At 39.1% G+C, this 12,135-nt stretch overlaps 1 protein-coding gene across 1 annotated transcript; it reads left to right on the forward strand.

Moving 5' to 3' along the window:
* Positions 1 to 7,466: 7,466 nt before the first annotated feature.
* LOC122661628 (probable CoA ligase CCL5) lies at positions 7,467 to 11,222 on the forward strand. Its single transcript, XM_043857086.1, has 5 exons — positions 7,467 to 8,778; positions 9,408 to 9,553; positions 9,683 to 9,750; positions 9,869 to 9,971; positions 11,105 to 11,222. Exons 1-5 carry the CDS (start codon positions 7,548 to 7,550, stop codon positions 11,216 to 11,218), a joined length of 1,662 nt encoding a protein of 553 aa, XP_043713021.1. The 5' UTR covers positions 7,467 to 7,547; the 3' UTR covers positions 11,219 to 11,222.
* The last annotated feature ends 913 nt before the right edge of the window (positions 11,223 to 12,135 follow it).

Genomic DNA, 12,135 nt, shown 5'->3' on the forward strand with positions numbered 1-12,135 from the left:
TGGATTTTGTATTGTTGGGATACCATATGACTAGTGCAGGTTTGATCTCAGGTTATAGAGGGGGAGATTATTGAGATGTCGATGCATAAGATAAAAATAGTACTACATCAAATGGGTAATGTGAAGGATTTATAAGGACTTGTGCACCCTCTCCTTAACTCACAACCCACCTTGTGTCATCAAAATCAGATTTTATTACAGGACAAAGTTTTCCTCCACCCATAGAGGATGGTTCACCCACTATCCTAGGGTTTTAGTATATCCCAAAATAGCCTCCCGATACCCATTCCCATCCTTTCCTGTCCCTTGGTGAATGAGATCTCATTCACCGTTGGTGGAGGGAAACTCAATCCTTTATTATATTTTAATTTTTTTATCCTTGAAAATATGAAGTTGAAATAATCTTCAAAATGGTGTATGAATCCATGTGGATCATGCCGAAGTCCAATTTAACTCCATGGCTACCTCTCACAGATGATGAATCTTATGCATTAAATGCAATTTTGGTTCACTTTTATTTTAATGTTATCTTTTTTTATGGAATCAAATTAATATTATTAAACAATGTCTGAGGTGTGGTCATTAATTAGCGTGATTCTAGGTTGGTTCTTTTGGGTGGCTAACATGGGCCAGCAGAATGGTAGGGTGGGACTGAAAAAAAATATATTAGAATTGATGTCCGTGTGATACATGTGAAAAATTCAAGTTAAAAAAAAAAATCAAAATCTTTTTTTTTTTTTGTTAATAGAAAAGAATCAAAATTTAAACAATGAGAATGAGTATAAAAAATGGGAGAATATTCTCTATGCCACAGTGTAGCTTGCATCCAGGCACATGGGCAGTCTGTGCAGGGGGGCAGGATGATCGTTGCGCTCACCCCATGTGCTTGGGCGCAGGCTGTGCTGCGGCACAGAGAACAACGCCCCAGTAAAAAATTTATCCTTATACAAGAGAATTCTTCAATGTCAAATTCGATTTCAAGAACTCTACAAAATTTAAATTCGCTGAAGTTTTATCCAATGTAAAAGAAAACAATTTCTTTTCCGTAACCCATTCCATTAACCTGACTGATCTTATCCATGGTTTAGATATTGATTGACTTGGTTTCCTTCATCACGTACAGTGGCTTTTGTGTTGGAGTTTGCGAGTTCAAATGATTTAATTGGGAAAGAGCAAAAGATGACCCTAAAACATAGACAGGGTACGACACAGTAGCCAAAGCTGATCTACAAGGATAGCTGAAAACATGGGGAAGAAACAGCATTACATAAGAGGGAATTAGCTTCAGATTTCAGTCACAAACAACTATAAGTTTTGTTTGTTTCGGTGTAAAATTTTACCTAGAAAATTTTCACTTCAAAAATTTTGACTTATAAAATTTTACATGTATAAAAGTTTTCCAATACTTGTTTTTTTATGGAAACAAACATTGAAAAACTTTTCAACATGTAAAATTTACCGTGGAAAATTTTTCAGGTAAAATTTAAAGAGATTGGATCAATTTAGATCTCACTACTTACTAGTACTAGTGGGAAAGAGCAAGGTATGGGTATTGGAGTTCTAGTTGCCCTTATTCGGGCCTTTGACACTTCAATTTGATCATTTGATTTCCATCCTCAATAAATGGAAATGCTTCCTATATTAAGCCACTCGAGGATATAAGGTTATGAAGTGTAAATCGATGATTGGGCCTGGGCCAATTCGGGCCGCCGACAAGGGGTAGCCCGCGTGTGACCCAAACGATGGAGTGGGCGGTCACTTGAGTGACCGACTCCTCCCCCTCTTTCTTGTTTGCTTTAGACTTCTAGTGGAAGTCGACAAGGGGGATGCCCATTGGGTTTTGCCTATAATTAGGTGGCTTAAACCTAGAGACATTAATTAATTCATCTTCTTAGAGAAGCCGATCTCTCCCCCTCTTTCAAGTTCTGTGTTTTCTCTTGGGATTCCATCATAGCCTAGGGTTTTGTGGTGTGAAGTTCTCTGTGGAGAAGCTTGTCGTGATCGTGAAAATTCGTTCGGATGCTTGGAATCGGAAGTCGTATTCGATCATCCCTTCCGCTGCGATTCCATTCCTGTGAGGTAAGATCTAAACCTATATTTTATGTGGATTAGAATGCTCATATGCTAACAAAGATGAGGGTTTAGGACCCGTATATGTCTATTCTGCGAAACAAAGACGATTGACTCACATTGACTCACAATGGATAAGACATAGGTCTTCTAGATTTAGGGTAAGTTCAAGGTTACATGCTGGGAAGACTTTACACATCTAGACCTGCTCGAATAAAGGCTGGTTTCTTTCTATGTAGATCATTTATATCAGAATTGTTTACTTAATGACTAACATGCTTCAAAGGAAATCTTAATCTATATTAGACATCATGTATATATGCATATAAAATGTGGCAAAAAGGAAAAGGATAAAGATGACTAAGCCTAGGAAATAATATAGTTGCCCAAGCTGCCTACATACCCTTATTAAGGATCAAGTCAAGTGTAGTAATGGAAAATTTTGACAGTAGTTATACATGGCCATATGTTGGAAATAAATAACATAAACATGCATATCTTATGTGGAATCTAGAAATATTGTAAATATTTTGATTGGAAACCCTTTGCAGAAGACTCCTCTCGGTCTTTCTTCGTCAATAAGGGGAAGTGTGCTGAAAATCGAGCATGACTTCAGACATTTCAGGAATTATATATTTTATGGGGATGATTTTGGGAAAATCCACTGACGATGACCACGTGTTTAGTTGAGTTTCCCAGAAAGATTCCTTTTGGGGTTGGGATTTAGTAATCAAGATGCATATTTTGTTTTGGGCAGCACAACATACGAAATACAATTATTTAAAATGTTTTGGAAATCATTTGGGCAGCATAATGACATACATAAGTAGTTTATTATTTTTGAAAATCCTAAATAGGCATTATATAGACATAAATAAGAGACTTTTTAAGAAATCTATTTATGACAATTTCAACATTATAACAACATAAATAGGAGATGTGGAAATTCTATTTATGTCAATTTCATTATTATAACGACATAAATAGGAGTTTTGAAAATTACTTGAAAGGAAATTTAGACTACTACATAAATGAAGTGAGTTTAGGCCTTTAGGGTTAGGAGACTTACCTATTTGGCCCTTGAAAGGCTTAACCTGATTGGGTGGTGTTCTGACGCTTTTATGAGGATTTCTGTAGAACTTTGACTTAGGGGTGTGTTGGGGATTTCTAGGGTAAAAATCACAGAATCCTCTCTCTCTCTTTCTTCTTTTTTTCCCCCCTCCTTTTTTCTTCTCTTTTTTAGACTACTATTTATAGCAGTCAGGAGGCTAACCCCGGTGCAAGGGCTTTACATGTTGGCGACCAGCCGGTACACCAACAAATTGGGTGAGTTTGCTGGCGCATAGGGGTTTTATGCATCGATGCATGACCCTATACATCGACGAGTTCTGTCGGTGACATAATCGCCTTATTTTGGGTACCTTTAGTGCATAACTTGCGCGTAATGTGCGATTTGTGGGGGAAAACACCTAGGGGCGATATCTACCAATCGGGTCGTCGGAATTTCACAATCCAGGTAGCATCGGAAGGGTTTTCTCATGTACTACCCAATGGTATAAACATTGGGGTAAATTGCGCTAGGAAAGGGGGTTATTTGGCTGCACAATCTTTAGTGGGTTCAACCAATTTTATTTACGAGGTTTGGTGGAGGGGCAAAATTCAGTGTCAACAGGGGAATGCTATTGATTGCATTGCCAAGTTAGAGTTTTGTTGCACTTTTGCTAATATTTGGAAGGAGAGGCACTTTCGTATCTTTCAGAATAAAACCTACGCCTTGGTCATCCATCGTTAGAGATATCTAGACAAAAATTGGGGATTGCCATGTTGCGACTCTCAAGGGAAAGAGATCCCCTTGAAACCTTTTACTTGTAGAGAGTTTGGGGGGGGGGGGGGGTTGGCCCCCATTTGGTCCCTTAGATGATACCCTCGGTTCTGGGGTCTATTGTTCTCTTTTGTTTTTGTTTTTGTATTTGATCCTCTTGTGTTCTCCCCGGTAAGGGAAGTTGGGTTTCTTGTTTGGTGGTGTCTTGGGGCTTCTACCCTCTCATGTCCTTGTGAGGTAGGAGAGTTGCCTTCTTTTGTTTGTATATATTCTTCTGTTCATTGCTAATAAATACTTATAAAAAAACTTATACACCACATTTCTAAGACAACTAGATTGTCACATGGTAGATATAAATTAGAAAGAGCGGGTAAAAAAAAGAATAAGAAAAAAGAGGGTATGCTTGCACATAGGGCCATAGGGGTGTCAAAATTGGGATCAAACTGGGTAAATAAACCCGAATTGAACTGAACTGGTCGAGTCCAAACCAAAACAAGGCCTTATTGGTTCGGCTTTGGCTTGGGGGGGGGGGGTATTACAACCCTGAAACTGAACTGAACCTACCAGAAACCACAAAAACCTGACACTAAATCCGAAACTAGCTCAAAATCCAGACCGAAACCGAACCAAACCGATATGTCCCGATAAGAAATGATAACAGCCTGAAGCTCATTAAAAAAACATATTTTTTTTCGATAATGTTGTATAAATATGTATGTTAAGCTGAACCCAAACTGGGAAAAGAAAAAAAAGAAAAAAAAAAACTGAACCCAAATTAGACAAAAACTGAAATGAATCTAATAACAAACCGAATCGAAACCAAACTTTCCTTATTGGTTTGGTTTCCGATTCACCATTCCCACACCGAAACCAATTCAGCCCGAACCAAAATCGGCATGAACCGATTGATTGACACCCCTACTTGCACACACTCTCTTTATCTCTCTCCTCATTATATAAAATGACCTCACTACCCTTCTATATACGAAACCATTTCTGCACTCATTGTTGCGCTCTGGTATACCATTTGCTAAACAATACTCTCCCAAAAGATAAAAACATAAGAGGAAGAATTCACTGTAAGGGAGTATGGCCTACACACCCACAAGGGGGCTAATGGGAACACATGCGGAAGCATCAACAAAGTGAACATTTCTGCCTTTCACGGGATGGGGCAATCATTTGTCCCCCTTTGTGTCTAGTGCAGGGGCCATGCCACCGCCCCCACCAAAACCATATCCTCAAAATATAATGGTCACTAGCCACCAAAAAAAAAAAAAAAAAAAACCAAAGGAAATTATTACGGCCACCCCTTGAGGTTTACCAATATTTTAAGGCACCTACACTGAGTATCGAAATATCAACCGTTACCCATTTTTACATGGTGATAATAAAAGGGCTGTTAAGTAGTGATGTTAGTGGGTTAATTTTTTTTAAAAGACAATTCTGCCCTTATCAACTTTGAGGAGGGGGATTCAAAAAGAAAAAAAAAAAAATAGCAAAAACGGTTTTAGGGAGACCAGAAGGAAATTATTATGGCCACCCCTTGAGGTTCACCAATATTTTAAGGCACCTACACTAAGTATCGAAATATCAACCATTACCCATTATTAGATGGTGATAATAAAAGGGCTGTTAAGTAGTGATGTTAGTAGGTTAATTTTTTTTTAAAAGACAATTCTACCCTTATCCGCTTTGAGGAGGGGGATTTCAAAAAGATAAAAAATATAGCAAAAAGGGTTTTGGGGGAGATGAAGGAAGCTGAGACACCATCGCTGGACCTTCACCGAGCCACGAAGAACTATACCCAGCGGCTGCTTCTTCTTCTTCTATCTCTTATGTTTCTTCTTTTTCTGCTTCTTTTTCTTCTATAGTGGTACTCCACCTTAACCGAACCCATCTCCCACTGAACTTATTTTTTTCTTCTCAAACCCTACTTCTTTCCATTCCACATCTGAATCGCCATTCCTATTTCTTTCTCTTTTCATTCTTTTTCCTCATTTCTAAATTTGCAATCTCATTTCCAAGGTTCTAAAACTCGGGTTTCGACTAGTCAAAAACCGTTGATCTTGGTTTTAACCATATCTCGGTCGAAACCTAGGACTTTCTCCAGACTAACTCGAACCTTGGTTTCGAGGCTTAGAAGTTGTTTTATTTTGCCCTGATTCTTGTTGTGCGGCCTATTTTTGACATTTTAAACTCAATTCATGCATTAGTTTCATATAAAGAACACTAAAAATATTGCTTGTGGTTTCGATCCAAGTTTGATACTGTATATTGTTCTTGGACATAGTATCGAATAAGGTTTGATCGAAATATAATTCCTTCAATATAAATGAGATTTAAGCAATCTTGAATTTGTTAGAAAGCCTTGTTTTGATAGATCTCCAACAAGTCCAAGATTACTTAAATCTTATTATATTGAAGGAGGTATCTACTAATCAAACATAATTTGGTGTGTATGAATGTTGTCAAAATCGCTCTGAATGAAAATATTTTTTCAAAACAAATGAATATTTTACCGCACTTTTGGTTTTTAGCAATGTTTTACCATATTAAGATATATGAATTTTTTAGATTTAAGAAAAATCCCAACATTAAAAAATTGAAAATTGCACTTACCGTCGAAAATTCAGTTTTTGTTCTTGAACTGTGGGGTTGATTTTTTTTTTCTTGTGGAATTTGATTTTTTAACTATTTTTATTAGATTCAAATAGGGGGTATTTTCTTATTTATGAATAAAAATATTTTAAATGAAATACAAATTTATTTACTTAAATGATATAAGACATAGTGTCTGTCTTGATTTCTGGCATAATAACTTGTTTGTCCTAGTTTCGAATCAAGTTTCCCTTACTTTTGATGGTGTCTGTAATTGATTTTCGTTGATAGATGCCAACGATTTGCATTAGAGAGGGAGAGAAGCAACAACACAGAAGTATGATGATGCACCGTTGGATTGGGTTTTTTTATGTTTTAGTATAAAGCATTAATTTAATAAAATGTATTTTCGAAGCTATCACGGTTTAAAATTTTAAAGTTACAAATCCACAGAACCTGATTTTAGAGAACCTGATCCAGAATCCAAATCTAATTCTTCAAAACAACTGAACCAAACGCTTCCTAAAATATTGGTAAAAACTCACGGGTGCCGTTGATAATTTCCCAAATAAAAAAACCCATGATTCTGTGGTTTTGTTATCCACGTGCATTTTACTTCGTGGACCACACGAAGCCGAGAAGGCTTTACAGGTAGGACAGTCATCACAGTCCTTATAAATCGTGATGAATGTGTAGAAAAATGTGTCGGTGGGTTCCAGTTTGTCCGGCTTATTCTCTTGATCACCACCGTTCAACTAGGGGCCTCAAAACGTGCAGGGTTGGATCAATTTTAAATGAAATGGATCAGGATTCGCACATTGTCCCATCAATGGCCAACTCCGCATGCATTCCTCGCAATAATCGTTTTGTCCACCACTCGCATCACAATCTTTGACCTTTTTCCACCATAGTCGGCTTTAGCTTTACCGTAGTTCGTAAAGCCGTCTCAGTTTCACAGCTAACGAAGTCCACCTACAAAATCATTGTCCTCCTCAAGACATGTAAAACCAAATAGGTTTGTACAGAAGATCGGAAGTTGAGTAAAGTGTTAACCATGGCGTCTGATAGCAAACCCATCGAAATCGATCCAAGGAGCGGCTTCTGCAAATCCGATTCCGTCTACTACAGTAAACGAAAACCCATAGCTCTCCCGTGCAACGAATCCCTTGATGTCACCACCTTCATCTCCTCCCGTGCCCACAATGGTAAGATCGCTTTCATCGATGCCTCCACCGGTCGCTACCTCACCTTCCCGGAAGTCTGGCGTGCAGTTGATTCCGTCGCTTCCTGCCTATCGGAGATGGGTGTTCGAAAGGGCAACGTTGTCCTCCTCCTTTCTCCCAATTCCATCTTCTTCCCAGTTATTTGTCTCTCCGTTATGTCCCTCGGTGCCATCATCACCACCACAAACCCTCTCAACACCCCTCAAGAGATCCGTAAACAGATCGCCGATTCCAAACCCATTCTCGCCTTCACCACTCAACCTCTCCTCCCTAAACTCTCCGGCACCGGTCTTCCTGTAGTTCTAATCGGACAACATGACAACCTCTCTATCAAGCAGGCCAAGATCGTCTCCTCGCTTGAAGATATGATGAAGAAAGATCCGAGTGAACTCAGAAACCGAGTCAGGGAACGAGTGAGTCTAGACGACACGGCCACGCTGCTCTACTCCTCAGGCACCACCGGCGCCAGCAAAGGCGTGGTTTCGTCGCACCGGAACCTCATCGCGATGGTTCAGACGATCGTGAGCCGTTTCAGGTTGGAAGACGGAGAGCAGACCTTCATCTGCACCGTCCCCATGTTCCATATCTACGGTTTAGCAGCGTTCGCATCGGGACTGCTAGCATCGGGATCGACGATCGTGGTACTCTCCAAATTCGAGATGGATGAGATGCTCTCCGCCATCGCGAAGTACCGGGCGACTTATCTGCCGCTCGTGCCACCGATTCTGGTGGCGCTGATCAACCACGCGGAGATGGTGAAGGCGAAGTACGATCTGGGGACTCTACAATCAGTGTTGTCTGGTGGGGCCCCCTTGAGCAAGGAAGTGATCGAGGGGTTCTTGGAGAAGTATCCGACGGTGAGGATTCTTCAAGGGTATGGGTTGACGGAGACCACGGGGATAGGGGCATCGACGGATACGGCGGAGGAGAGCATGCGATACGGTACGGCGGGATTGTTGTCGCCAAGCTTGGAAGCTAAGATCGTTGATCCGGACACTGGTGAGGCCTTGCCGGTCAGTCGGACCGGTGAATTGTGGCTTCGTGGACCCTATGTAATGAAAGGTAAAAGCCAAAACTACCCGTGTGTCTTTTTCTTTTCTCTTTTAGTACGATGTCTCTTTTCCTTTTCCTATGATATAATTACAAAGGAAAAGTTGGAATCTATGAGAGTTAGGGCCTCATATGAGAAATTAATCAGTCTTTTCACCTTTGATATCAAATGTTAGGTTTCGTTTGTTTATCGGATAAAAAAAAGATGGAAAACTTGTGAGGATAGGTCCCATATGTTGTGAGTTGAGTTGATAAGGAAAAGAAAAAAAAGAATGGAATATACATTTTGTAGGGAAGTGAGATTTAGTGGGAGAAAGAGAAATGGACATGGGTTAGGATTCTATGGAAAAGCAAGGAAATAGGAAGATGAGAGAGATAGGCTCAAAAGTAATTTTTCCATGAATGGTGAAAGTGAATGGGGTGGGAAATTCACTAGACAAGAATAAATGCATTTAATAAGTTTGTTTGGAAGTTTTCCATCCCCTACATCCAAAGTTCAAGCACACACATCCTTGGTGTTTTGTGAGCAAATAGTACACTTTTCCCATCCTGTTTTGCCTATCCTACTTTTATCCGACAAACGAACGGACTTAATTTAACACCCAACTTTCAACCTTAAAGTTTGTGTTTCGTATGTGTAGGTTACTTCAGCAATGTAGAAGCAACAACATCGACATTAGATTCACAGGGATGGTTAAGGACGGGAGACATATGCTACATAGACGAGGATGGATACATATTCGTAGTGGATAGGTTGAAGGAGCTTATCAAATACAAGGGTTATCAGGTAGAGATTGATAGCTATTTTTTACATGCAGGATTATATATAGAAAGACAAACATGAGTAGTGCAAACTGACTCATGCATTATTACGTAATGGGGGGTTTGAGTTTGAAATGTTGTGTGAATGTGGCAGGTCCCTCCAGCAGAACTAGAGGCATTGTTGCTTACGCATCCAGAGATTGATGATGCTGCTGTCATACCGTAAGCAATTTCTTTATTACTGTTCTTTATTTTGGTTAAGAATAGTTTCTTAGTAATAGATTGTACTGGATAGCTGACTAAGAAGGATTTGCTGTTGTTGAAATTTGAATTGCCTCAGGTTTCCAGATAAGGAAGTTGGGCAGTTTCCTATGGCATATGTGGTGAGAAAAGCAGGAAGCAATTTGTCAGAGGGTGCTATTATGGACTTTGTAGCTAAACAGGTGAGTTCAAGAAACCATAATAACCCAAATACTAAGAAAAAGGTTGTTAAACCTTTGATTTTGACTTTTCAAACTTGGAAGTGCTCATGTCAACAATTATCATTGTTTCATGTAATTAGTTTAATTCTTAAAAGGGTTCACAGTAGATTTTCGTGGTGTTTATAGTTTTGGGGGAGGGATCTACATGCTCCTAGTAGGGGTGTCAATCAATTCGGGCTGGTTTCAGTGTGGGAATGGTGAATCCAAAACCAAACCTACATGGTTTTTGTGGTTTCAATGCGGTGTTGGTTCGGGTTCGGTTTGTGTTAATAAGTTTGAAATGGTTTGGGTTGGTTTTTAAACCAGTATCAAACCGTTAGCCGTCCTATTTTAGATCAAAACTCATTTGCCTGATGGGGACCTTATCAATTGAGCGGGGCTCCAATTTAAGTTTTACCTTTTCAAATGAACTGAGCTCCATTTTTAAATTTTGACCTTTTCAAATGGGTTGGGCTCCATTCTAAGTTGTTACCTTTTCAAATCAGCTGAGCTCCACTTTTAAGTTTTTACTTTTTCAAATGGGTCGGGTTCTATTTTATTTTTTTTTTTAAATTTATCCAAACAAGTTTGAAAGAGTAATGGAATGGAGTAATTATATATACTTGAAGTGTTTTCGGTTTGTACAGGGTCGGGTTTTTCGGTTCGGGGCTATCGGTTTTCAGTTTGGGTCTATCAGGGGACCATCGGTGTAGCCTGAACCACTCCTAAATTGAGGGATTTTAAATTGTTAAAACCGTACCCTGCCCTATAAGGACTCGGCTTGCCTCGATACGGTTAGATTCAGATCTTAGCAGTTTGAAGTTGGCCGGTTCTGTGCATGTGTTGACACACCTAACTGCTTACATTTATTGGCATTTCCACATAAGCCAATGGATACCTAGGATTGCGTCTCATTTGAATAGACAATCGGGCCTATATATTAAAGGAGGATAGAGTATGTTAAGAAAAAAAGAGAACCCACATGATTATAAAGGAGAAAAAATCTAAAAAAAGTGGGAGAGTGCAATAAGGCGTGCATTAGTGGTAGTATATTTTACATCAATTATTTCCTATAGTTTATTTATTGAGTTGTTAATTAATGTCTGGAAATGCAGGTGGCTCCATACAAGAGAATCCGTAGAGTGGCATTCGTGGGTGCCATCCCCAAGAACCCATCAGGCAAGATTCTTAGGAAGGATCTCATTAAGCTTGCTACCTCAAAGCTATGAGAATAGATGAGTTGGCCTACTCGTTAGTTTAGAGAATAAAATATCCATTTAGTGTGTAGCAGAAAAATGGATCTTCTTGGAAGTTTTTCTTGTAACCTTCTCACCATTTCTGTATCATTTCCGTATACTTATGTATCTTTATTTCTCGGTTACCAATTGCACTCGTAAATTTTTTTGTTTTTTGGGGGTAAAGTTGGGGTTGGGGGGGGGGGTGTTGTCTCTGTTTTTTTTTTTTTTTTTTTTGGCATTTGTTTGTCCGGCTAGCAATCAGATAAGTTTTCATATCCCCCAAGGACCTAGCTAGGCTGTGCAATTCATGCAGAACACTGTCAATGGTTAGATTCATTATGGACCAAGGATATTACCCTTATGGAATAAGACTCATGGAAATGGTTCCCAACTGCTTTTCTTGTTGCAGTGCTTGCAGCAGTCCACTTGCCTCTGCTTCCAATGCACTCCCAGTGTACTCAAAATCTATGAGAGTAGCAAGTTTTTTTCACAAATACTCATACTCCATTATAGCCAACAGAGAACCTTCCGATAACCATAAAGGATTGAGATGGAAGAAAGTAGCTAAAAGTAATCGTCTAAAAAGCCACATTAAGTATAATGAGATGGATATACCATGTTAGGAAGATGATCGAGGATTGCAATAAGTCTAAGTTCATGACCAATTTATCAATGTTCTTCATAATTTTGAACAATTAATTTGACATTTAGTCATCAAACCTTGGTTCCTAACCAACCATAAAAAAAAATAAGACGTAATGGAGAAAATTGAAAGTATGAAAGACATTTTTTTTTCTAGTGAAAGTGGAAAAGGTCACTAAATTTTCAAATAAAAAGGGCAATGAAGGAGTTTGAAGATACTTGGTCGTTTGCCCCAAAAATCCTACTGCTCAAATCCATTTTGCGAA

The sequence above is a fragment of the Telopea speciosissima genome, chromosome 5 (genome assembly GCF_018873765.1).
Source record: "Telopea speciosissima isolate NSW1024214 ecotype Mountain lineage chromosome 5, Tspe_v1, whole genome shotgun sequence".
Taxonomy (NCBI): domain Eukaryota; kingdom Viridiplantae; phylum Streptophyta; class Magnoliopsida; order Proteales; family Proteaceae; genus Telopea; species Telopea speciosissima.

Coding starts and splice junctions, on each gene's coding strand:
- LOC122661628 (XM_043857086.1), top strand. CDS start 7,548: ATGGCGTCTGATAGCAAACCCATCGAAATCGATCCAAGGAGCGGCTTC. Junction 9,554..9,682: donor TCAAATACAAGGGTTATCAG/GTAGAGATTGAT, acceptor TGAATGTGGCAG/GTCCCTCCAGCAGAACTAGA. Junction 9,972..11,104: donor TGGACTTTGTAGCTAAACAG/GTGAGTTCAAGA, acceptor CTGGAAATGCAG/GTGGCTCCATACAAGAGAAT.